The sequence below is a fragment of the Acinonyx jubatus genome, chromosome E1 (genome assembly GCF_027475565.1).
Source record: "Acinonyx jubatus isolate Ajub_Pintada_27869175 chromosome E1, VMU_Ajub_asm_v1.0, whole genome shotgun sequence".
Taxonomy (NCBI): domain Eukaryota; kingdom Metazoa; phylum Chordata; class Mammalia; order Carnivora; family Felidae; genus Acinonyx; species Acinonyx jubatus.
In genome coordinates, this window is record NC_069397.1 from 45,163,203 (window position 1) to 45,190,006 (window position 26,804).

At 39.2% G+C, this 26,804-nt stretch overlaps 2 protein-coding genes across 2 annotated transcripts in view; one reads left to right on the forward strand and one right to left on the reverse strand.

Annotated features, from left to right (window-relative positions):
* Nucleotides 1-1,847: 1,847 nt before the first annotated feature.
* On the reverse strand, nucleotides 1,848-20,795 carry CCDC47 (coiled-coil domain containing 47). The gene is made up of 13 exons (XM_015076404.3): nucleotides 20,577-20,795; nucleotides 14,814-15,082; nucleotides 14,021-14,128; nucleotides 13,338-13,512; nucleotides 11,588-11,709; nucleotides 11,293-11,358; nucleotides 8,865-8,966; nucleotides 8,554-8,664; nucleotides 7,802-7,887; nucleotides 6,427-6,485; nucleotides 6,002-6,111; nucleotides 5,444-5,611; nucleotides 1,848-3,462 (listed from the first exon to the last, which is right to left on the reverse strand). Exons 2-13 carry the CDS (start codon nucleotides 15,075-15,077, stop codon nucleotides 3,382-3,384), a joined length of 1,452 nt encoding a protein of 483 aa, XP_014931890.1. The 5' UTR covers nucleotides 15,078-15,082; nucleotides 20,577-20,795; the 3' UTR covers nucleotides 1,848-3,381.
* A 539-nt stretch (nucleotides 20,796-21,334) lies between these two features.
* The window catches only part of DDX42 (DEAD-box helicase 42), a 38,982-nt gene continuing 33,512 nt past the window's right edge, over nucleotides 21,335-26,804 (forward strand). Inside the window, exon 1 of the mRNA XM_027048077.2 lies at nucleotides 21,335-21,518. The gene's annotated coding sequence lies outside the window, so the exon portion shown is untranslated. The remainder of the gene's footprint in view (nucleotides 21,519-26,804) is intronic.

Genomic DNA, 26,804 nt, shown 5'->3' on the forward strand with positions numbered 1-26,804 from the left:
AAAAAAAAAGATGCAGAAGAAAGCTATTTGAGCACTTAAGTTCAAAATGTGATAGGAAAGCAGTTAAGAGTTCTCCCTCAAGCAAAACTGATACAATAACCTAGGCAGATGAACTATCTGATTTCCAAATGTAACTTCCACAGAACTAATCACTTAAAAAGGCTTGGGTGTCTTTTAAGTAAATAAAAGTTATACTATTTGGATAAGACCAAATAGATGAAGTTAAAGAAGGCAGTTAGTTTTAAAAGATGAAAATGAAAACACAATAGCCATTAAAAGTGGTACGGTAGATGCAAGTTTCTGCCTTTTAGGAAAAAAAAAAGTCAGTTTTCTTCTGAAATCGGTATTACTTCTCAGTTAATGGAGCTGAGAAGATGGCATTTAGCTTGTCCAAAGATTAAAACATTACACTTTCTTCCAAATGCAAATAAATCTTTTGCTGGTCACCAAACTCCAGAAACGGAGAAAAGTAATACTTTTCACTATTGTTTTAGCAGTCTGTACTAGAAGCCACTCCTATTGGGTAGAACTGCCTCCTCCCTTTGACATCCTTTAAAATCCTTCAAGATAAGTAGAAATAGGAACAGTAAGGAAAGAGAATCTGGGATAATACAGTATTTTACTTGTCCCACAAAAACCAATAAATCCACTGTAGAACACTGCTCTAAATAATTTTCACGTTGCCTATTCCCACTGGACAGGTGGAATGAAATACCAATCAGTGTTTTCCTTTGGTCTACTTCCCATCTAAAAAACGAGTTTCACAGCCAGTGCATGACAGGGAAAGGTTCTATTACTAAGGAAACAGAAATGTATATCATCTACGCCTCATTCCAAAATACCCTGTCAGATTTTGCAGCTAAAGTTAGAGAACTCTGAGAAGATCTGCTTGGTTTCCATTGGGATAAAGGAAAGCAAAAGAGAGTAAAGCAAAGATACACCATTTGGAGAATAGTCCTAGATGATACAGAATCTGAAACAGGCTCTAGGTTCTGAGCTGTCAGCACAGAGCCCAACACAGGGTTTGAACTCCTGGACCGTGAGATCATGGCCTGAGCTGAAGTCAGACGCCCAACCGACTGAGCCACCCAGGTGCTCCCTTTTTTTTTTAATTAAAAAATTTTTTTTTTCTTTTTAATGTTTATTTTTGAGAGAGTGTGAGCCAGGGAGGGGCAGAGAGAGGGAGACACAATGATACCTTACATTTTTAAAGTGCTATAGTTTATAAGAGAATTTTACACATTACCTCTTAGTGTTGACCTACCTATGGAGTAGGAAAGAAAATAATTACTATCCTTACTTTCTAGGAAGAGGAACAGAACAGAGACTCAAAGAGGCTAGTGACTTGCCCAAAGTCAAGGGCTTAGTATTGATTTTGCTGGCACTAAAGCCAGGTCTTTATCTTCCCGGCCAGTGCCTGTTTTGTCATTGCTAAGCGCCCAGGCAATGCAGAAAAGGAGGGCTTAATGGTTTTCCAATGTGTGACAGTCAACAATATTCTCTCATTTATAGGAGAAAGAGATAATGGTGCCTTAACTAAAGAGGGGGGACTTTGAGGAGCCTGTTAATAATATATATGGCTCTAAAAATAGAAAACATTCTAATTCTAAAAATAACTGGTAACAACTAAGGGATTAATATCAAGGCCAACTCTTTTGAAGGAAAAGCATTTCAGTGCTGACTTCCGTGGAACAGAAAGAACACTTCTATGGGCTTATACTTTTAATAGGGCAACCCCAGAAAAGTAAAGGCGGCACTCTGAGATTTTTGTCAATTAGTTTAATATATGTCCATAGGTAGTTCATATGAATGCTTAAATTACAAAATTAGCTGCCATGGTCCAAATGTGTGGGACTTTAAGAAAGCTTTTATTAATCAAAAGATAGCTAAGCATATCAACTTTGATTTCTAAAACCTATTTTAAACTTTGTAAAACAAGGCTAATTCTAGAATTCTATAGCATTAAAGTAATTAAATGTTATTTTTGTTATTTTAATAACTTAATTTCATGAACTGTTAAAAAAAATATTACATTTGCATCTCCCAGTTTACACATTTCTGCATTAACTTAGAGAAAAACCCATGTGGAAAGTTTCCATGCAGTTACAAAGGCAGCAGCACATACTGTTTTCACAGCAACTTGTTATTGCCTAAGAACACACCTGTACATAAAGCATCAACAAAAAAATATCCACCCACCCCTCTCCCACCAAAAAACCCAACCTTTTCCCATCCCCAGCAAAAATTACCTGGTACAAGCAGTGACTTAAAAAATGCTTTCTTAGTAGGAAGCATTTATAAAATGCAGAAATCTGAACAAGCTAAATGCTCGTGCAGATAGATGGGCCTCTCCTCAAAGAGTTCCTTCCTCAAGAGGCAGAAAGAACTCTCAATAGTTTAGGAAAGCTCATTTTTAAAAGTATATTTATACATATTCATGGCTATTTCTTTGAAAGAACATACCCAGCCTCAACTGTGGAAGAAACAAAAGCAGAAGGAGAAGCAAAGGGACACAGCCATACACAGAGAATAGAGCTTCTCTATGAACATCCAATAGTTTGCAACAACCAAGAAGGAAAAACATGTGTGACTTCACATAGACCACTGATCTGATCTAGGTGAAGCAGTTAATTTTTCATGCATTTGTTACTCAAGGAAAACATACACCCACTTAAATACAGCATTCACATTGTCATTAGCTCATGGTATCAGGTAAGGAAGAAACTGTGCTCCTGTACTACCTATCCTTAGAATTTTCCATGTACATGTAAGTATCCTAAACCCTATAGATATAACACTGTCATCAGCACCTCCCACCTACAAAACATACATTGAACTACATTATGTTTTGAGTCCCTGAAATTGCACTACCACATATAGTGTTCTAAATTTTACTTTTTTATAAGGTTAATGTACACACAGAAGAAAACACCAAGCAATGTTTATTGTGCAATTCCAATAGTTATTTGTGGAATCTTGGTTTAGAGTCAGTCTTCATAGCCTTTGCAACTACCCAGTTTAAACAAAAAGCAACAATCTAATTATATATCTATAAACGTCATGATATTTCTTCAAACATCAAAGCACTAAAAGCACTGATGATTTGTGTTATAATTTTAAAAATATTTTAACACTACACAAATCTTATATATTCCTTTCATAAAATAATTAAAATAATTTGGTTATTTGGACGAGAATTACAGAAACAGAGTCCTTCCCTTGCATCTATAACCTCTGTAAAACAGAACAGATGATGAAATAAGGATTTCTTAGTCACTTGGGAGTGTTTGGACTTTAAGATGAGAAAGGGACTGGTATTTTTTGTTCTCTGTGAATTCAGAGCTTCCAGGTGGCACCAGGACTCAGATCTCTGGGATGACTTTACATGGCTTTCACTTTGATTTGTTTCATTTTCATTTGCTTCTTCTCTAATTTCTTTTGCTCACGCCTCAAGGCAGCTTCCTAGAAAAAAAAAAAGGAACCTAAAGTTCTAAGCACACACAAAAAAATCAAAACTAGAATACTGACTATATTATTATTCAAAAACCTAGGCTTGTACCATAAATAACATTTGAAAAAATAGTTATAAAAATTCCTTGTATCTATGGTGGTTAAAGAAAATTAGCTTGAAATGAAGTAAAGGTAACTCAAATCTCAAATTAGAAAGAAATTAAACACTACGTTTAAGCAGCCTTAAGCAGCGTTTAAGCAGTAAATCAGAATACTGACTTTTCCTATACTCGGGAAACACCAACTTAACTTTTATCATCACATTTACGTGTATCTGCCAAGGATTTGTACTGCAGTTCAGAAAACCTTAAGATCTTGTTTGTTTAGGCTAACAAGAGATGTTAATTGTGCATCTCTTATTAGCATAGATGTTAAACCTAAGCACAATATTTTGATGTGTAATGTTCAATTGGGAATTTTTATCCTATTTTTATTTAGGAATTACGAGGTTAGATAGAAAGAGAAAAAGAAGCTCCAAACACCTTATTTTGGTGGTAAAAGTCACTGGTTATTATTACCTGTACGGAGGGAAACCTTAGAGGCCAAGCCAAAGTATGACTTCACTGTTGGTTACTAGGGGTCACAACTGATTAAAGATTATTTCATATGTAATCTCAAACTTAATATTTTTAGAGGTTTGGGGTAGAAATGTGCTGAGAAATATACTCCCCTATTGGTACAGGATTGAGAAGATATGGAATAGGGAAAAGAGAAGCACGTAGTATGGACAGTTATTGACAGCATAACAAATTACATTTCAAAGGGTGACTTGTAAAATTGGTGGTTTGGGAACTTTTGACTATGTTAGGTCTCAACATTAGATAAGGAAAAACTATTTACCAGTGCAGCAGTGGGAAGCTTGAATGTTTATCCAAACATAGCTGTGCTATTGTGTAAGTACCCCAAAGAACCGAACCATCATTGTTAACAATGCTTTTATTTTTAATGTTCATTTATTTATTTTGAGAGAGTGAGTGAGAGAATCCCAAGCAGGCTCTGTGCTGTCAGTGCAGAGCCTGATGTGGGGTTCAATCTCATGACCGCAAAAGCAACGACTTGAGCTGGTATCAGGAGTTGGACACTTAACCAACTGAGCCACCCAGGTGTCCTGTTAACACTGCTTTTATAGGAAAACAAAATCAAATGAAAAATGGTGGAAAGGATAAAATGGGAGGAGGCCTGTGGCATCCTGGAGACTGTACTCAATGGCATTAATGACACCACTGCAACTGCAGTGCCCCTCAGCAGCCTCACTGCTTCCTGGCAGCAGGTCTCCTTCATTTCTAAGGATTTTCTTCAGTTCTCGAGATTATTCTCATTAGAATTCACATCTCCCAGAACTTTATTCTCTCTCTCTTTTTTTGACCAGCATTCACAAGGTTTAAAATTTAGAGCTGGACTATGGCATCTTATTTCAAAAAAATGTGAGACTGTGCTGATGTTTAAAACATACCACAACCTATAAAGCTCTTGAGTTTGAGATTTTGGTTACATACAAAATAGAAAACAAAAATACAAACAAAAATATTAGAATTGTCTAATTCTATAATCAAATTAAAAATCTCATAAAACAAGATATATTTGGAGACGTGCTGGCTTCTATTAAAATTCCTAATTTCTTTCTACTTAAGTTAGGTGTTTGGCTTGAAAAATCACAGTGGAACTTTCAAAATGGAATTGTGCTGGGGAAAGGATCATTTATATCATCCTCCAGGATCACAGACTCAATCTAAGATGGTTTGAAAAGGAAGGATAATTTATTCTCCTTTATAGTGCTATCAAGTAACTAATAATATCCCAAGTACTGAGAAAATGCTAAACCTTTAAGTCTGTGTACATTCCTACACAGAATTACCTTAACAGTCAATATGGCACAATAGGTATCCTAATAAATCCTAGTTTTACCACTAAGCAGGGAGAAGAAAAGTCTTACCTCCAGCCTGCGCTGTTTCTCAGGATCTTCCTCATTCATGATTCGCTCCTTCTCTGCTCTTTTCTTTTCCTCACGCCGAGACTGTGCAGCTTCCTGTCTTTGCACATGTGTTAGCTTCAGGAAGTTTTCTTCTACTCGAGCTCTGTTTTTATCTGCTTTTTGTTTGCCCTTTTCCCCAAGAAACAAAGTGTTTCATAAGAAATCCATTTCAATCCATTTCAAGTCCCCTTTAGTATTCTTTTACTTTTCTTTTTCTTAAGTTGGTTTATTTTGAGAGAGAGAGGCAGAGAAGGAGCTGTCAGCGCAGAGACCAACGTGGGGCTCAATCCCACAAACCACAAGATCATGACCTGAGCTGAGATCAAGAGTCAGACACTCAACCCACTGAGCCACCCAGACGACTGTTAGTATTTTTTTAAAAACTATTCCCATTTAGTACTTTCAAGTCAACTAGCAAACTAGCAAAGATATAATCACTGAAATCATTGCTCACTGACTCCCCTGGGGGGAAAATAACAATAAAAGGTGCCAACTTATAATAAAGGCTGTGGGTCTTACCTCTCTGTTGAGTCGGAACTTTTTGGCTTTATCGATAGAATAAATCACCATGTTCATCAAGGGTAGCAAAGCCTCCATATCCTTTGGGTAAGTGTTACCTGAGCCAGGCACTGGAAAACAAAGCCATTTGCCTATTGAGTTAATGGCAGCATTAATACTTCTGGGTCACCCAACTCTGGTGTTTTTTTTTTGTTTTGTTTTGTTTTTAAATAGGCTCCTTTCTCCTTAGTGTCTTAGGCAGCTAAAATGCAGCAGGAAAAAACAAAATAAATAAAAGGATCTCTTATTGAAGAAACCCAAAAACCAAAAAGCAGGCATGGAGGTAATTTTAAGGTAAGTTTTTGTGGCTTTTAGGAGGGAACAATACTCTCCTTAAGATCGTCTCACAGAAAATGAAGAACTCAGGCTAAGCACAGAACACTTACCATTAAATGTAAACAATAGTGTCCTTTTAGTGTCAGGTAGCTTTAAAGGCTGACCTTCCCTGTCATAAAAGAAAGGCTATTTTAGAACATAAGAAAGATACTTTCCATTCACATAAGTCACTCAATTCACTTAGATGATCAGATACCTGCAAATAATCAGCACAGTATTTGGCTTGGCATCCCAAAGTTGAATAGAATCTCAAAGCCTGAAGGAGCTTTATAGATCCCCTGGTCCACTCGTCTATCTAATGGATGCATTCCCAAGTCATCTTCATTGTACACCTGGGAATTCCAGTGATGCTCCCCAGGCGGGATATATTCCTCTTACCTGGGGAGCCAGAAATGAGCTTGTATTTAAGTATGAGGCCCGCATTTTAAAGAATATGTTTACTTATATTGATGGATTTTTATGTTTTACTTCCAACTTCTATCTTCCTATAATGAAACATCTTAATTTTGAGTCAGGGCTCAGAATAAATTTATAAATGATCTACTATAGCATACAGAATTTAGTTCCTACTCACCAAAGATTCCTTTGTAATCTTTGACTATCAACCCTCCTCTCTTCCCCCTACACATAAAAGGCTCCATGAATGTCACAATGTGATGCTTTGCCCACAGTGTTGTTACTAAGTTGAGCAAAGCAAGGATGATGCAATACTATCCAGAGGCATAAGGACCTGAATAATTTTGACACTCAACTAAAATCCGGATTGGCTTTTAACCCAACTCCATAGTTTATGAGAGAGAAGCCCCTAACCAAAAATTTAGGTCAGAACCAATTCTACACCAAGGGTAAACTTAAATGAGTATGCGCTCCTAAGACAAGATGTGATTTCAAACAAACTCGGGTCCTGAATGTGAACATTCAAACAGTTATACTCTAAAGCCAGAAACTCTTATCACATTGACAGCATCTGATAATATACCATGAAAGAATACAATCACTGAACTATTCAAAGAAGGAAGCCAGAAAGGGCCATGAACTATAAAATGCAGAGACTTGCAATCAAACATAAGTCAAACATCACAGATTCATATTAGAAATTAAAAAAGGAAAGGAAAATCTCAACTACAAAGGACAAAGAGATTAGCAATTACATTTTCTTAGTATTTGCCATTCTGTAAGATTATCATACACCTCACTGAGGCGGCTGGTGCATACATTCGGTGACACACAGCAAACTGGGAGGCTTGTCTCCCATAGGTTTTCAGTTACCTTCATGACACGTGCAGTCCAAGCAAAGGAAAACTTAGGATGCCTGTCATCAACTTCCCTCATTCGACAAGAAAAACTGCAGAAGCACCTTGTGGGTGTTTCAGCACAGAAAGCTAGCGGGGACAGTTAATTTCAATATTTTTATCTCATACGTACTCTTGCATAATTTTTGGACCAGAGAACTGGTCTGAAAAATGAACGGATTCAATCTTGTCAGCATAGTGAGTAAGAAAGTGAACCATCTGAAATAAAGAAAAAAAATTTTTTTTTATGTAGGGTTTGATGCATTTCCTTTTTTTTCATAAAGATATTCACTTTTTAATCCTCCTTACTTTTTCAAAATGGCATTAAGGTTAAAGCTTTTAAAAAATGAAATTTAAGATAAGGGATGTCTATGATGAAAATAGCATCTTTCTTTGGTCATACCAATGATCGAATTTCTTATTGAACAGCTGAAAATACGTCTCAAAATAATGTTCCAAACAAGAATGAAAGCATGAAGATAAAATCTAAAATAGTTTCAGGGGAGTCTTCATAAGCACATCAACTTGAACTTACATGAGAACTGTCTTTAAGCTACTCCGTGTTTTTAAGATACTGAGATGTGCTACTACCATTCCACAATCAATAGAAAAAAAAAATGGACTAAATGCCATGGTGATAAGGATTAATGTTGTAGTCCTTTTACAAAAAACTTGAAAGCCACTAGCAATCCTAGGAATAACTTGCTCTTGGTTTAGAGAGATTTACTTGACTAATCAAGCTATCTTTTTTGACAAACTAATCTATTGCTTAAAGAAGGTATTTTAATGTTTTTGAGGGAAAGGAATAGAGCATTGTCATAAAACGAAGGACTTGTGCCTGTAAATGCTGAGGTCTGCAAATGTTATGTCTTCTATTGCATTTACCTTTGTATCCATCATTCCCTCCGTGACTTCTCCCATCTCTGACAGGATGGCCAAGGAGTCTGGCAGTCCATACTTTGCTCCAGACTTAGGTTTGTCGCTACAGAACTCACTCTAGAGGAAGAAGTAATTGAAGATAAGACATGACATTTTATTATAAACAAACTTTCTTTCTCAAGAGAGTATGTTCTGACCTCTTTCAAAGTGGTGCTTAACGATTCAAGTGATATGATTAAATACCCTATGCCCTCAAGTTGAATGTCTATGTAATAAAGAGGGACAGTTTTACATGTATTTGAGTTGGAACAACATACCAGATCCTGCATCTCCTTCTGGAGTCGCACCAAGGCTTTCCGAGTGCCAACAGCAAATACATAGGTATCCATGTCTTCATCGTTCATGGTTACTTTTATTTGCTTTAAAAACAATTACAAAACTCACCTGTTAGTTTCCTATGATAGCCCCCAAGATTCCCACCCCTTGGTGTGTACATCCTCCCCTTGAATGGGAGGAACCTGTGAAAATGATGGATATCATTCCCATGATTATGTTGTGTCGTGTGGCAGAAGGTTGCTGATTAGATGACCGAGTTAGTCAAAAGGGACTTTATCCTGGAATGATCTAACCAAGTGAGCCCTCAACTCAAAAGGGACAGGGCCCTAGTTGAAGAAAAAAGTTGAAGTGGGAAAGGGCTTATAGGGGGAACCATGTGCCAAAGACTGCAGAATGGCCTTTAGGAGCTGAATGGTTTCCAGTTGGCAACAGTAGGAAACTGGGAACTTAACAACCATGGGGACATGACTTCTGCCAACCTCCTAAATGACCCTGAGAAGAGGACCCCATGCTCTAGAACTTCAAGTTGCCGAACATTTAGATTTGCTGGGAGGGCAGTACAATCCAAAGAGAGCCTGGAAGCTCTGCACACCACCTCCACCCCCACACCTTACCTGATGCCTCTCTTCCATGTGGCTATTCCTGAATAGATTTCATTTTTAAATAATCTCCACATCCAACCATGGGTCTTGAACTCACAACCCCAAGATCAAGAGTCCCATGCTCTACCAACTGAGCCAAGGAACTCTTGATTTATAGCCAGGTAATCAGAAGTACGATGGCCTGGGACTTGCAACTGGCATCTATAGTGCGAGCAGTCTTATGGGACTGAGATTTTTTAACTTGTGGAATCTGGCACTAACTCCAAGTATACAGTATCAGAAGTGAATAGAACTGAATTGCTGGACATAAACAGCTGGTATCTGGACAATCAGAGAATTGCTTGCTCATGTTGGAAAATACCACAGAGATAGGTAAATAGTTTTTAATAAACTGCATTGGACCAGGGAGATAAAGTAAAAAAACCTAAAGAGTCTGGTATGATAAAACATGACACTATTTGTCATGTTAATCATATTTTAAAACGTCTGGGCCAAAAATGATCAGTATTTCGAAGGGAAGTGTTAGTACAGAAATATAGCAAAGACCTGGCAAGATGGCAGCTATAAAAGGAAAGATTTTCTGCTTTTCCATTGTTGAGCAGAAATTACACAAAACAACACCTTAAAAAAAAAAAACCCAGGAAAAGGACTAAAAAATATAGAAAATCATGTTTGTTGAGGCTGTTTATCTTTGCAGAAAAAAAGGGATAAAATGATTGCTGGCTGAGGGAAAAGAGATTAAATCTACCTCAGGGAAGAACTGAAAAGGATTAAAACAACACTCTAAAGAAGAATTTCCACAAAAAGATAGCTGAAGATGCAGCAAAATTTCCCTTTCTACCTAATCAGATGGTAACTAGTAGGAGAAAGAATGACAGGACTCTTAACTGATGAGTCTCTAAAAATTAGTAGATTGAACAATCAGTGGCCATATTAGAAAAATTAAATGAATAAAAGATAGGTTTGCAACTAAAAATGAGACCTTTAAAATGAGTTTCAAGCCAATGACCCCCCCCCTGGCCCCCCAGCAAGTTCTGTGCCCAATGTGGGACTTGAACTCACAACCCCAATATCAAGAGTCATACACTCCAGACTGAGCCAGCCAAGTACCCCAATCCAATGACATTTCAAAGTATCTAATTATATTACTTATACAGCAATTGTTAACCAAATACTGCTTTGTGTTTTGACATATATGCAGCCATTTCTTGTTCTACTAGTATATATGAGAGACTGTATTTTTTTATATTTTGGATTCTTGTAGCATTGGGAGGCAGCACTTACTTATTGAATGAATGGAGAGGGGGGAATGTGGCATTTTTGACAAAGGACACAATCTGCAGATCAACATGTTGATTTAAATAAAGGGAAGAAGGTATACCAAACAATAAGGTCCCCAGATCACAATTTAAGCTCATTCAGCCAAAGACGTATTATTTGAAGCAAAAAATATTTGAAAAGAAACCCATCTTGCTGTCAAGATAAAAGCATACACAAGGCACAGAGTAAGACATGAGGGCAAACTGTCTGTGACAACTATACCCCCCCCCCCCCGCAATCATCCAGGCTGACTCAGCAAACCTACCTAGTGATACAGTATTATCTCCTTCCCTACAAAAAGCACATGTTCCCACTCCTCACAGTTGGCACCCTAAGTAGAAGGTAATCTGTTGAAATAGAAAAAGGTCCATTTTTGGCAAGGGACACAAGTTGCCTGAAATTCAAACAGAATCCAGGCAAGGAATGGAATAGACTCTAAGAAATTAAGAATTCAATGTATACACAGAAAACTATTAAAAATACATACCACTTGATCACTCACTGGTCTCATCATCCGGGCCAGGACATTCAGTAAATCTTGTCTCTTGAGGAACTGAGAAAACAAGGGAATAGTTGCAACTTTTATTACTATAAAGAAAAGACCTTGAAAGGGGAATCACATGTTTTATCAAATATACTCTACATTTACCAGTTAGTAGAAAGATGATTTTTAGACCTAATTTAGTCAAAAAAGAAAGGATAAGACACTGAATTTGTACTTGGAATCATACTGGAGAAAAATTAAAGCAAGATATACATTGTACCAGAAATTCTGTACTTACCCTCAGCTGGATAAGCATCCCTTCACAGCACACTCGACCAGAACACCACAGGTTGTAGATATGTTCATTCTCCTGGTTCAGCTTTCCTGTGCTTGTGGCTTCTTTGTTAGTTCCATCATCCCCTAGGGGTAAACCCACTTAATGTGATTCACTGAGAATGTTGGGGCCTAATCACCACATCTTCCTCCATTCTGACCCCCAAATGATCATACCTTTAGTGAAGCAATACTTTGCTATCTTATAGAACTCTTCTTTGGACATATGTTACAACAGATGGGCATCATTCCTTTTAATATTCTTTATTGTCTCCACCAAAAAAACTAGACTCCAGGGTGCCTGGCTGGCTCAGTTGGTAGAGCATGCAACTCTTCATCTTGGGGTTGTGAGTTCGAGCCCCATGTTGGGTGTAGAGATTACTTAAAAATATAATCTTAAAGGGGCACCTAGGTGGCTCAGTCAGTTAAGCCTCTGACTCTTGGTTTCAGCTCAGGTCATGATCTCACAGGCTCTGCACGGACAGCATGGAACCTGCTTAGGATTCTCTCTCCTCCTCTTTCTGCCCTCCCCTGCTTGCTCTCTCTCTTTCAAAATAAATAAACTTAAAAAAAAAAATTTTTTTTAATTATGGGCTCAAGATGACTTATTAATGATGATCTGATTGGAATATAAATGCCTCAGAATTAGATACAAAATGGAGCAAAGTCAGTTTAAATGTCTGTCAAAAGTTAAAACTAACAAAAAAGAAACTCCTATGCAGTAAATAAAAAATACCATTAATACAAACTATTCACCACTCCCTCTTGTGTATCCTATGGATTAACTTTAACCAAATTTGCTTTTCCAACAGCAACATGGTAACATTGGCATTGAGTTGTATTTTAGATCTAGAAAGACCTCAAATTCCAATCATTTCCTCCCTTCATTTCATCCATTAAGTGTACAAAAGAAATTGCTCGACCTCACAAGGTAAAGCAGACTGACACACCAAATGAAAACACATGAGGGGAAGTGGAAGGCATTAAAGGCTGTTTATTTTTTTTCCTAATTTCCAAGTCAAAAAGTACTCTGAAATACTATGGTACAGTGGAGAGAGCACAGACTTTGAAAGCAGGTAGACTACGTTCTAGTATCATGTTGCAATGTACTAGCTTAGACAAATTGTAACATTCTTGGACTTTAGTTCCTCTAGAAAACAGAAACTGTTTCCAAATAAGTGTTGTTACAAGGATTAAATAAGAAACATGTATGCAAAGGACCTAATATAACAAAAAGGCAATTTGCTAAAGAGCTGAGCAGATAGATACTTACTTGCTTACTGAAAGGAAACAAAGTATGAAAGGTCAAACTGAGGTGAAGGTGGGTTGAGTTCACTTTACTCTCTAGGCCACACAAGTCCAGGGGTTCCTCTAAGGTACTTTAGTACGTACCTTCTCAGTGGATCCAAAACTAAAGTTCCCAGAACTTGAGGGAATTCTAAGGGATTTCTAATTTCTAAAAGATGAACTGAAAGCATTTATCAAGCTACCTAAAATGTCAAAATTCCTTACTGACTAATGAAAAATTAGAAAATTACTTCATAAATGCAATTAATTCAGTACATGCAACCTAATAAAAATGGGATCCTTGAGGAAAAAAAAGCATCCTCTTCAGCAGTCCATGAAAGCAGTTAGAGGCTTATACTGAGGGCAACAAATAATTCTTACCAGGTGGCGTTCGAGCATGCAGCTGGATTTGTATTGGCCCAACTTACCTACTAAGGTAAAGTTGCTCTCCAGAAGCTCTCTATGAGTGTTAAACCAGGCTTGGGCAAGGCGGCTGTTTTTATTCTTCCCGATGATATAATTCATAATGTAGGCGAGCAGACCAGTTACCATCAAAATTTCTAGATAATAACTCTCCCAACTGTTCTGGAGGTGTGCAGGAACCTAAAGATGAACAATCATTCCATTTAATGTTGGCTGAGGCTGAAGGAGATGGAGTCCATCCAACTCATGGGATAAAGGAGAATAAAAAAACCCATAAAGAGAAGTGGATAATTTAGATAACTGTCATTGATCATGGTATACTTTGAAAAATATGCCCATTTTGTTTTCTAGGTCAGCCTCAAAAAGATTCTTTAAGGAAATGTGAGAACAATGAAACAGAATGAAAAGCTGGAAAGCCCTCTGTATTAAACTTGATTCTGAGTCCCACCCCAAATAAATCCAGTTTCTAGTCTTATCATTCCTCGATAAATAAAACTAGGAGGGCCAGAATAAGAACATAGGGGTTGCTTCTCTAGGTGTGGTTTTATCAGAAGAATTGATGACAAACTCTTTCACAGCTCCCACCATTACATCAACACCACTTACATGTCACTAGTTATATTTCTGGGATTAATGACAACCAGATATTTTGTTGGTTAGTTTGGAATTCAGAATCCTGTATACCTACATCAACAATTGTTATTGGGTCTTTATTTTTGCTAGAAGAAGTGTCTGGTTTGTCTTCATAACCTTCAAATTCTTCATCATCATATGGCTCACTCTCCGTATCTCCCTCCTACAAAAACGAGGCACAATCTGTTTCCCCCTACAAATGTGGCCAGCAATTGCATCTCATTTTTGTAGGCAGTATTTGTAGAGGAAAACAGAACATGTAAGCAGCAGCACAGAACACAGATATTCCATGTTTGTAACAAATGATAACTCTCCGTGCATTTCAACTCTGGTACAATTCCCACCCACATATGGTATTCACTACCCCTTCCAGCCAGGCTCTCCATAGGAGAAAAATACAATCCATTCTTCCATCAATGTAAAAGGTGGGAACCTACCAAAAACATTTAGAAGAGTTCCACCTACCAAACAAAAATAAAGATACCAGAGGGTAAGATATCACTCCCTAGATGTGGGTGTTACTTTTTTTTTTTTTTTAAACGTTTATTTATTTTTGAGAGAGAGGGAGTGTCTCACTCTGTCTCTACAGAGTGAGAGCGGGAAAGGGGCAGAGAGAGAGGGAGACACAAAATCTGAAGCAGGCTCCATTCTCTGAGATGTCAGCACAGAGCCCGACATGGGGCTTGAACTCACAGACCACGAGATCATGACCTGAGCTGAAGTCAGACGCTTAACTGACTGAGCTACCCAGGCACCCCTGGGTGTTACTTTTAATGTCTAGGGAAAGTGTCAGTTACAAATTTTCCCATGGTTCCACTTTCCTAAAAAATCAAGAAAAAGAACTTCACCTGGGTATCTGCATCTTCAAAGTCTCCTTCTTGGTTTTCATCCTGCCCTTCCAACTCCACGGTGGTCTCATCTTCATCATCTTCAGTAGTTATCACCCGTTGAGGAGATTCAGTAATAGAATCTTCTGTGACATCTTCAAATTCAGCAAAGTCATTATCATCATATTCCACTATGTCTTCCTCATCCTCAAAATCATCAAATTTGGCTTCAGAGACACTCCCAAACACCAAAAGGACAACACAGAAAGCAAGGAAGGCTTTCATTGCACCTTAAAAATGAATTAAAAAAAACAAAAAACAAAACCCCTTAATGGACAGCCATTCTGCACATACCAAATTTTGTAATAAAAAATACATCTATGATTCTCTCCTGCTTTAAAAAAATTTAATACTATTCATTTCAAATAGTGTTATATAAAGAGCAATGGTGAGGGTCAAGAGATCTGGGTACTAGTCTGGACTGTGTCACTACTTATCTGTTAAATCCTGGACAAGTCGTTTAATTTCTTTAGGTTGGTTTCCATTAACACTGGGTATTAAGTTTTGTTTTGTTTTGTTTTGTTTTTGAGAGCCTATAAAAGCTTTATATAGGAACTGGGAAGTGGTATAATGAAATAAGAATGAGATCCAACTATTGATCTATTAGCAGTAATATATGGATAGAAAAGCTACTCATCCTTAGATCAACTTTGTGTGTATCCGGATATCTGAACATCAATAATCAAAGCACATGTTTAATATACAAAAGTTCTAGGCCCTGTCCTAAAGGCTTTACAAAAAGCAACTAATTTAATCCTCATAACAACCCTTTGAGGAAAGTAACATATTAACATCCCCATTTCACAGACAAGTAAAAGGAGGCAGAGTGACACAACTAGTTACTCTAAGTAACACAACTACCAAGTGGCATAGAGCTATGATTTGATCCCAGTTATGTCTCCAGAATCCCTACCATATGAACCACTTCTCAAGTGGCTTCTCAAATGTAGGCCAGTGACTATGATTTTTATATCACTTACTTAAAGTAGTAATTAAATAAATAGAATTAAATTCATCAGTATTTCACAGCTTTCTAAAAAGAACATTAGATGTTCCACCACCCAAATAAGTTTCTGAACCAACAAATAAAATGAAATCAGATCTGTGACAAAAATGTGCCAAATGATATGAAAACATAGAGGACAATGAAATCATCTTATCAAACAGGTAAGGCTTTACCAAAAAAAGGAGAACATTTGATCTAGAGTTTGAAAAGTAGTTAGATTTAAACCATCAAATCTATTTAGGCTGTACTTCCAGTCCTCATCTCTCATCTAAACACCAGCCCTATGGCACCGATTTTCTAACAGACACATCCATTTTCATGTCCTACAGACTTTTTTTCTGTACAAGGTCAAATAATAAACATTTTAGGCTCTGTGAACAACATATTGGTCTCAATTGCATATTCTTTTTTAAAACAACCCTTTAAAAATGCAAAAAAAAAAAAAAACCAACCAAAAAACAAACAAAAAAAAAAACCCCATTCTTATTTAATAGGCTATACAGAAACAGTCTGTCTCTCAGGCTGCAGTCTGCTGATTACTGCCTGACAATCATCTCAAAATCAACAGGTACCTGAATTTCTCCATTAATATCAATCCCATTTTTCCAGTCTTAACTTGTTGAAAAGAGTGACATATCTAATCCTTGTGTTTCCTTCTTTGGTTCCCAAAGTCACCATGATAATCCAAGTTACCATCACCTGCTGAACAATCAAAGTATTATCCTAAATGGTCTCCCCATCTCAACTCGCTCCCTACTTCTCTTACCAAAAAAACTGTATCATCTTCCTAAAATACAACTTTTGTTACCTAAGAATTCAATAACCACCAAAGGCTAACAAATTCCTACAGAATATTATAAACTCCTCTGGCTTTTACTGCTTTTCAGAAGATGATCCTACCATATCTAATCAAATTACCCTCATTGAACATATCACCACATCAGATTAACTATGGCAAGAGAAGTAAAACATGATTCCTGAATAATCATAAATTTGCATGATACTTTAGCTTCAAGGATATGTGTAGTAAAAAATTTGCAACTCTTAGGTTAAACTATGGACACATACAAAAAATAAATTTACTTTTTGTCCATTAAAAATCATTACAAATAGGGCACCTGGGTGGCTCAGTCGGTTAGGTGTCCGGCTCTCCATTTCCACTCAGGCCATGAGCCCCACATTGGGCTCTGTACTGATGGTGCAGAGCCTGCTTGGGATTCCTCTCTCTCCCTCTCTCCCTACCCCTCCCCTGCTCACACACTCTCTTTCAAAAAAATAAACAAAAAATCGTTACAAATGAAGCGAGAAACCTGTTGTTTTAGAAGCACATACACAAAACCAAAAAGGTTTAGAAGGACATAAATATAAGTAATTATTTTGTATGGTAAGATAATGAGCATTTTGCCTTTACTTTTTCTTTTTTTCCTATGATGTGTTTTTGTAAAAAAAATTCTCTTAAAAACTAAAAGCATGGTTCCTGCATGAAAGAAGGTGCTGCAGACTATGGAATAGCTGTATCACAGACTCCTGAAATAATGTATTTTAAAGTCTGGTATGATAGAGCACTGGGTTTGTAGACCCAAGTCAGAGAAATTAGGCTAGAAAGGACAGCAGGAGCCAGATCATGATGGTCCTCATTTAAATACCACACTAAGAAGTCTGGATAATTAGAATCACCTAAAGGATTTAGGTAGGAGTGGCACTATCAGATTTGCAAGTTAACCCTGACAGCTCATATACAGGAAGAATTGGAAAAGTAGAAGTGTTGAGATAGTCAGATAAGATTGAACTGGCAGTGGTATTGGGAATGAAGAGGAAAACAGATTTGACAGATACTAAGAATTATACATGTCAGCATACAGTGACGGGATGTAGGGAATGTGGGAAAGGAAAATCTGGGTGATCCCAAGTTTTGGCTTGATTCATAGCCAGACAAAGTCATCCTTGAGATAAAGAAAAAAGCGGGAGGGGGAAGACAATAAATTAAATTTACTACCTGTTGAAAAGTCTGGAGTATGTTCAGGCAGTATGTTAGATGATTAACATTTATCTCTTGATTTTCACAAAATCCCTACAAAAAGTATAACTTATTTTAGAGAGGGAGAAAAGGAAGTATTTGAAATACTTATATTGTGTAAGTATTGTATGTAATAATTATATAAGTATTTCAAATACTTATATTTGAAATATAAGTCTGGAGTTCAGCATACAAGTCTAAGATGCAAACAGAGACGGTGCAGGAATGGATGAGATCACCAGGGAGTATTAAGAGTTAGGTTTAAAAAAAAAGCACCAGGACCCCTGGGTGGCTCAGTTGTTAAGCATCCAATATCAGCTCAGGTCATGATCTCATGGTTCATGGGTTCAAGCCCCGCTGACAGCTCAGAGCCTGGCGCCTGATTCAGATTCTGTCTCCCTGTCTCTCTGCCCCTCCCCCACTTATAAACATTAAAAAAAAATTTTTTTAAAGCACCAAAAACTCTTGAAACATATCATTACAGCTAAGAACTGGAATGGGAAAGTAAGGAATGGTTAGAGAAAAAGAAGAGACTCTGGTCAAAGAGGTAACATAGAAGTCAAAAGGAGAAGTATATTTCTAAGAAGGAAACAGAGCTCAGTTTCAATTGCTGCAGAAAGTTCAAGTAAGATATGGACCAGAAATTTCCAAATGCTAACAATGAAATCATTATTGGCAACTGCAGGGAAGTGGTTAGGATGAAAATCAGAATGCGGGGAGTTTAGTACTAACAGGGTGAGTGGTGGCAAAAGGGAGTATGCACAACTCTTCTTTTTTTTTTTAAATGTTTATTTATTTTTGAAAGGAGAGTGTGAGCAGGGGAGGGGCAGAGAGAGAGAGGGAGACACAGAATCTGAAGCAGGCTCCAGGCTCTGAGCTGCAGACAGAGCCTGACACGGGGCTTGAACCCATGCACTGTGAGATTATGACCTGAGCCGAAGTTAGACGCTTTATCGACTGAGCCACCCAAGTGTCCCGATGCACTACTCTTTCAAGGTGCTCTGGGACAGTGAATATTCTATATCTCATATTTACAACACTGTAAATTCTTTTTTTTTAAGTAGGCTCCATGCCCAACATGGGGCTTGAACTCATGACCCTGAGATTGAGAGTCTCATGCTCTTGTGACTGAGCCACCAAGGTGCCCCAACAACATTGTAAATTATTAAAGGAATCAGTTCAATCAAAGGTTATTGCCTAATACCTTGCAATGCAAGGCTGCTCAAGAAATATACTCAGAACTGAACAAAGTTCATAAAATTTGAAAGGCACAAATGATTTGAGAAATGCCATAAAGGACAGGCTAATCCTTTCCAATATCTGATCTTTAAAGTTAGCACCAGGGGACATTTTATGGAAAAACATAGTTGCCTTCTCAACACCAACCTCTAAAGAGGTTTGTGATGTGTCTCCAAACATTGTTAGCTTCCTTTAATTATCGTTATTATAGTCAAAATTGGAAGAAATATGAAAAAGAGTATGTACTTTGGTGGAGTTACATTTAGTTTAAAACATCAGCCCTACCATTTACAAGTCATATGATCTTAAACTAATTATTTAAAATTCCCTGTTCCTCACATACAAAAAAGGGATATCCATTCACTACATGCCTCATAGGGCTGTAGTTGCTATTACAGGAGATATGTGCCTGGCACATGTAAAGTACTCATTAAATACTAGTTCTCATTATTTCCTTCCCCTGTGCCTTAGGAACACCCTTTAAGATTTAAAGACCTTAACTTTTAGTGCTTCCCTTTTCAGATCCCAGTTTTATACTTTTTCAAATAGAAGCAAATAAAGATTAACATTAGCACAGTCAACTTGCTTAACTGCCAAAAAGTCTGATCATTTCCAATTGAACTTCCACTTAGAATGTTCACACCATAGAAACATTTGAAGAAAACTCAGCACTGTAACAAGCCGCCTTCAAGGTTATTTAGGTTAAAATTATCCAAGTCACTTATACCTTGGCCTTCCCTCTGAGAAGTTTCTCAGCTGCACCTGTCATTTCATTTCTCAAAAGCACAACTCCCTGCCAAGCCACCCAGTCCTGAGAGTCCTGGGGCAGGGAACACAAGCACTAACAAGTCTGGTTTGATTATCTCCTGCTAGCTCACCCGGTAGTCTCTCCAAAACTGGATCTGGACTTAAAAACCAAAGAGGAAGAAGTGGAGAAATCACTCTTTGTTGTCGTTTCAGATTAGGCCTTTCTGACAACTGCCAGACTATGAGACTTCTGGAAAACATGCAGACATTCCCGTGTCTCTTTACACCCGTTGGATAAAAATACTTTTATGTTAAAAATGGCCACAGAAATTGTTGCTTCTGTTAAACCACCAGGGTTTTTCCATGGAGAGTCAATTCATCCCAACGGCCATACTCCATTCCTCCTGCTGCACACTTTAAGCTTCCTGTAACTTTGCCCTTCTAGTTGGCATCTGCCCACAGCTCTGCGGGTAAGTTCTCAAAAACCGTTAAAATCACTCCAACCTCGAAGACCAAAAGAAAATGGGCTTTGGTGTGGGCAAAGCTTGTCTTTTGTTTTTAAGGTCAGCAGAGGTGAGAAGGAGCGATCCATGTCACCCTGAGCCTGACAGGGGGGTTGGGTGGGAATCAGGACCGGAGTAGGCCACGCAACTTAAAAGTCACCGCTCGGTCCGGCCCGGCCCCACCGACTAACGCGTCATGGACCGTTTCCTACCTGTACCGGCGGCTAGAACCTAGCCAAGCGCTCCTGCACCCGTCGTTTCTCCGCCCGGCCGCCACCTGCGCGATCACCGAGATTTCACCACTCCCGATCCCTCTAGGACACAGCCGTACCAGGTAGCTCAGTCACGCTGAGCCACTCTTCACGTACCCTCCGCTATCCGTTACGTAAAATGCGTGCGGACTGTCCGCGCCTGCGCGCAGTTGGGGAACGGGGGCGGGACGCAGCCTCGGGAACCGCGCGAGACCTCCTCCTCCCCCGCCCATCTGAGACAAGGTGGGGCTGCTGGGAAAATTACATAATCCCGGCCCCCTGGCCGGAACCGCCCACGCTGTTCCCAACCCTCTCCACTAGGGTTCAAATTGTCATCACTCTGAGCTGGTGCTCCGGAAGCTAAAGGTGGCCATGCTCTGTGGGACCACGTGGCTAGAGGCATGCAGAGAAATGTTGCCTAGGTCGTATTTAAAAAGGACCAGAGTTTAGGGAGCCCACAATTTTATGTATAAGTAGTTTCCGCCCAAGACCTTTTCTTGAGATTTCTAGGCGGCTATCACTGCTACGCTTTCTTCATCCGTAGGCCCACTTCTCGGGCTACAAGCACTGCCCCCCTCAAAGCATCAGTGTCCGGAGAGTGAAATTCTGCGAGGCGTTCTGGAGCTTTAAGGTCCGGAGCCCGCGGCGCCTTCCGGGAACCGTAGCCCGAGGCTCCGCCTTCCGGCCCGCTCTCTCTGCACTGCGCATGTCAGCTTTGCATTCCCCTCCCCCCCGGTCAGCAACGGGCCGAGAAGCGGCGGCGGCGGAGGCGGCGGCGGCGGCGGTGGTGAAGGGGGCGGAGAGGAAGGAGCGCGGCGGACGCGGCCTGGACCGCGCGTCCTCTGGCCTTGGGATTCTCCGCGTCGGCGGTAGTATCAGCTGCCGCTGCAGCCAAAGCAGCAGGTCTGTGCGAGGAGGTTCTGGACTCAGGGTCGCTACCCCTTGGGGCCATTGGAGGCAACTGCGGGGCCTAGCGAGGGCCAGGGAACCGCGGCCTCGCTTAACAAAGAGTCTGCGGAGCTTTGGGGCACCGGAGACCCAGGGGGCCGGGAGGGGTGGGAGTGCGAGGCCGAGGCCTCTAGGGGTCCTCCCCAACCTCGTTGCCCTCCCACGGCTCCCGCTTCTCCCGTAACTCTCATTCTGGCCCAGTTGGCGGCTTTCCGGAGGCGGCGCCCGCCCGTCCTGCTAAGAAAGGGATTTGCAGGGTGCCGGTCTCTGGGCAGGGATAGCCACAAGGAGGGTTCTTACCCAAGTCGGCAGCACTTGGCAGATGCAAGCCTCCAAATCGGGGAGACCCGATAGGCAAAAGTTGCCAAATCGGAAGACAGAAACAGTGATCTTTGTGCAGCCTTGAGTACATCACTATCGTCGCACAAACTTTTTTGCGGCCTACTTAAGAGCTTATCTGATGCGAGTAAATAATTTATGTGGAGTTGCAAGCATACACACCAATACTATAAGGAGGAACTATCCTACTAGTCGAGTATTTGGGGGAATCCTAGCTTTCCTTATTACCTTAGTGGTGATTCCCCCTTTGCTCCTCAGTTGTTTAGGTGGTCATTTAATTTTCTCTAGTTGTATATTGGGTTTTTTTGGAAATGATATTTTTATGTCCATTCTCCATATGCACGCCCTGGAGCTCCTAAAGGGCAGATATTATGTCTTAATTCACTTGAACTTTCCAGAACCAAGCTCAGTTCTGGCACATAGGAGGTGAACAATATGTGTTTCATACAAAAATTAAATTTTAGACTTTCAGCGGTGGGAGGGGAAAAGTATGTTGTATGTTCCTTTACCTAGAAGGGGAATTATATGGCCTAATCTGCAGTTCATTCAAGGAATATTTTTATTGACATTTGCTGCGTGCCTGTTTTCTAGCACTGTTCTACGTCTGTGACCCTTGCCGTCCTGTGTCTTACTTTATAGTGGGGGGAAGAGAGATAATAAATAAATAAGTAAATTATACTGTATGTTAGAAGATGATTGTGGATTTAGGCTTAAAAAGGGGGGGGGGCTAGAAAGAAGGTTGGGGAGGCATTGCATTTTGAAACAGGGCGGTCAGGGAGATCAGTACAAACAAGCTGATATTTAAGTAGATGAGGGAGTGAGCCCAGTAGTATCTGGGGAAAGGAGGGTTCCAGGCAGAGGGAACAGCAAGTGTAAAGACCTTGAAGAGGACAATGCTGGCCTGTTAGAGGAACAGTTAGAAGACCATTGTGCTTTGGACCACTGTGAGCAAAGGAGTAGTAGGAGAGAAGGTCAGGGAGGATCTGGAGGAGGAGCGCCAGAACAACTAGGAACTTTTAGGCTGTTATGAGGATTTCACTTTATCTCTGCCTGAGTTGGGAATCATCTGAGGCTTTTGAGCAGAGGAGTGGTATGATCTGACTTACATTGTTACAATTTATTGTAATTCACAGAGAAATGAATTTCTTTATATTCTAATTTTATCAAATTCATATGATCATCTTAGTTTCTTTAAGCTAACGGAGAGGGGAAAAAGGCTTCCAGAATAAATGTAACCAGAATTTACTCGTATTTGGCTTTAGAAGAATATGAAGAAATTCTTGGGTTTTGTATAGATTCTAATTTGAGAATGTATAGTGCCCAGTGTATAGTGTGTGAGATGTTCTCAGGGCAGGTTATTAGAGTGGATGCAAATCGTCACTAGAGGTTTCTCCAATTCCAGAAACAAATGATAAGTAACATGGTTTTATAATCAATTGTTTTGTAGTCCACTTTGTTAAAAGTCATTTAGATCAGATCTTATTTTTCACCATTGCCCAAAACATGTACCCTAGCCAAATTATCTTCCTTATGTTCCACGCTTATTCTGCCTTTGCTTATTCTTCCTAACCTTGGCTATATCTAGCTTTCCTCCTTAAAATGTTTTCTTTCTTCACACTTCTCTAATCAGCTTGCATCTTTCTGTGCCTGGGGTTCTAGCTGTCTTATGAAGCCATCCCCACTTGTCAGCTCTTCGTGATCTCTGACCTCTTGAGTGTCTTGTGGCACTTGTATGGGATCCCTGAGTTGAAAGAGATTAGAGAACTCTGGCTTGATATTCTCCATTTACCAGTGGAGAAATTGACTTCTGGAGAAATAATAATGATAAACATGATGGCTAATACATATTGTGCACCTACTATGGGCCAAGCTTTCTTGTAAGTGTATTTTTCTGTATGAACTCAATTTTTCATACCAACCCTGTCAAGTAGGTGATATTCTCACTATCTTATAGGCCCAGAGAAGCCAAATGACTTTTTTGAGGTTCACATCAAGTTAGTGGCAAAGCTAGAGTTTGTGAACATATTCTGGTTGCATAGTCTGTGCTAGTTTACCATGCTGTTACGATTTTCTACGAAGTCATAGCATTTTATTACCTAGAACCATACCAAGTGAGACTTTATGCTGTCTTTAGTTTTTCTCCTTGGGACTCCTGCATATTGAATAAACATGAATAATGACTACATGCTGTGGAAAAGAAAAGAGATAAAAAATGAGTAAGTCAGCTTCTTCACCTATAAAAATTGGAGTTGGTGAGAGAAAGAGCACTAATAGTTATGACTAAATATTGGGTGTTTTAAGACTAGAAAAGGAGTTTAAGGAATGAGCTACCACTTCTCTGGGGGAGTTGTATTCATGTCATGGGTTCTAGGAGTTGGTATGTGAGATGGGCTTTGAAGGAGAAGACTTAGGTAGGTATAAGTGAGAGATTTGGTGGGGAAGGAATCCAGGTTAAGGGAAGGGCATTTACCAAAGTGCTTGGTTTTCTGGGAACACTGATGCATGCATGAAAACCCTGGGAGATATGAATGGTGAAGGATATAGTTTGTTGCCACAATGGAGAGTCTCATTCCAGCTTGATTGACTAACTGTGGAGAGCTACTGAACTGAAGGGAATGACAGAATGAGAAATGCGGCAGGAAGGTTCGGGGTCAGGATCTGGAAAAACCTGGAAGAGGGTTTTTTCTAAGCATTGGCCCACCGAAAGTCATATGACTTTCCCTAGTTCCACACTATTAACAGACCAAAGGAGGTGAAAATTCATTTTCTCTTTTGCTATGTATCTCTCATTTTTTTTATACTTTAGCACATAGACATTTTTCATAGCTTACGGAATATTTGCTGGTTGTAGATACATTCTCTAGATGTACATCACCAAGAATTTTCCAATAAAACAGACATTCTTAGAATAGTAGAGTTGAGGGGGTGGAGGGTCACTTGTTAATTGTCAACTATCAGTCATCTCAGAGAGGCCTTACCTGATTTCTTTCTCTTGTAATAGCTTACCTCTTCTTGCTTGCTTTTTTCTTGGTTTGGTTTGATAGCACTTTTACTACCTGAAATTATGATTTGGTTTTTCTTTCTCCTGGACTAAACTGAACTCCCTGAGGGCTGGGACTGTGTCTGATTGTGTTACTATATCCAAAGCACCTAGAAAAGGGTCTGGCAAAATAGGTACTCAGTACATTGTGAATTATTGATCACTCTGGTAGTGGTGTAGAGGCTGGATAACAGGGACTTGTTAAGAAATTCTTGCTATAGTGGAGATGGAAATGGTAAGGAGAGGTATCCCTCATAGCATCGACACATAACAAAGTAGTTGTCAGTATAAAATAAAGGTATTACTAAGACCAGACTTAGGTTCTCTTTAAAGCAGGTGCTCACTAAACTTTGTTTATGCTTCTATTACACAGCTAATTATTTTTAAATTAGAAATTTTATTTTTAGATGTTTATTTATTTATTTAGAGAGAGAAAGAACACGGGGCGGGGGGGGGGGGCATGAGTATGTGAGAGCAGGGGAGGGGCAGAAAGAGGGAGAGAGAGAATCCCAAGCAGCCTCCACCCTGTCAGCACAGATGGAGGCAGGGTTCCATCTCATCAACTGAGAGATCTGGGACCTGAGCGGAAATCAAGAGTCGGACACTTAACCTACTGAGCCACCCAGGTGCCCCTTAAATTAGAAATTTTATTTAAAAAAATTTTTTTTTTAATGTTTATTTATTTTTGAGACAGAGAGAGAGACAGAGCATGAATGGGGGAGGGTCAGAGAGAGAGGGAGACACAGAATCTGAAACAGGCTCCAGGCTCTGAGTGGTCAGCACAGAGCCCGACGCGGGGCTCGAACTCACGGACCGCGAGATCATGACCTGAGCCAAAGTCGGCTGCTTAACCGACTGAGCCACCCAGGCGCCCCATCAAATTAGAAATTTTAAAAAGCGGGGTTTTTTTTCTTTAAGAAAAAGATGTAATCAAATTTTCACCAATATGTTTGCATTTCAGAGTAGAGACTGAGGTCTAGACAGCATTATTCCTCATAAACTAGTAAAATAGCAACCTAAAAACACTTGTGCAAATGGAATTCTAATCCTTTAATTTTCATGATTTTTTTTGTTTTTATAATATGCATAGAAAAATCTTAACCCATTTTGAGCGTATAGTTCAGTGGCGTTGATTACATCCACATTGTTGTGCTGCCATCACCACCATAGTATTCACAGAACTCTTTTTATCTTGTAAGACTGAGACTGTATACCCATTAAACAATAACTCCCCATTCCTCTGCACTCCTGGGCTTTGGCAACCAATTCTACTTTATTATTTTTTTAAATTTATTATTTTAATTATATATTTAATTATTTTAATTATTTTTTAATTTTTTAAATTTATTATTTATAAATTTTAATTATTGGTTTGTTTATTTGACAGCACAAGTGTGGGAGGGGTAGAGAAAGAGGGAGAGAGAGAACCCCAAGCAGCCTTCATGCTGTTAGCATAGAGCCTGATGCGGGACTCAATCTCACAAACCATGAAATCATGACCTGAGCTGAAATCGAGAGTTGGACGCTTAACAGATTGAGCACCCAGGTGCCCCAACCTGTTCTATTTTCTGTCTCTGAGTTTGACTATATTCTGCCTAATACAAGTGGAATCATATACTGTTTGTCCTTTTTGACTGGCTTATTTCCTTAACGTGATGTCCTCAAGTTTCATTCATGTTGTTGTAGCACGTGTCAGAATTTCCTTCCTTTTTAAGGCTGAATAATGTTGATGTATGTACGTGTTTACATAGTGTATGTGTGTGTATATATATGTGTGTGTGTGTGTGTGTGTGTGTGTGTATACATATCCCATTTAGTTTACTCATCTATCAATGGACACTTTGGTTCCTGCCATCTTTTGA

Coding starts and splice junctions, on each gene's coding strand:
- CCDC47 (XM_015076404.3), bottom strand. CDS start 15,077: ATGAAAGCCTTCCTTGCTTTCTGTGTTGTCCTTTTGGTGTTTGGGAGT. Junction 11,710..13,337: donor GAGCAACTTTACCTTAGTAG/GTAAGTTGGGCC, acceptor GTTTACCCCTAG/GGGATGATGGAACTAACAAA. Junction 6,486..7,801: donor GGTCCAAAAATTATGCAAGA/GTACGTATGAGA, acceptor CTTTTATGACAG/GGAAGGTCAGCCTTTAAAGC.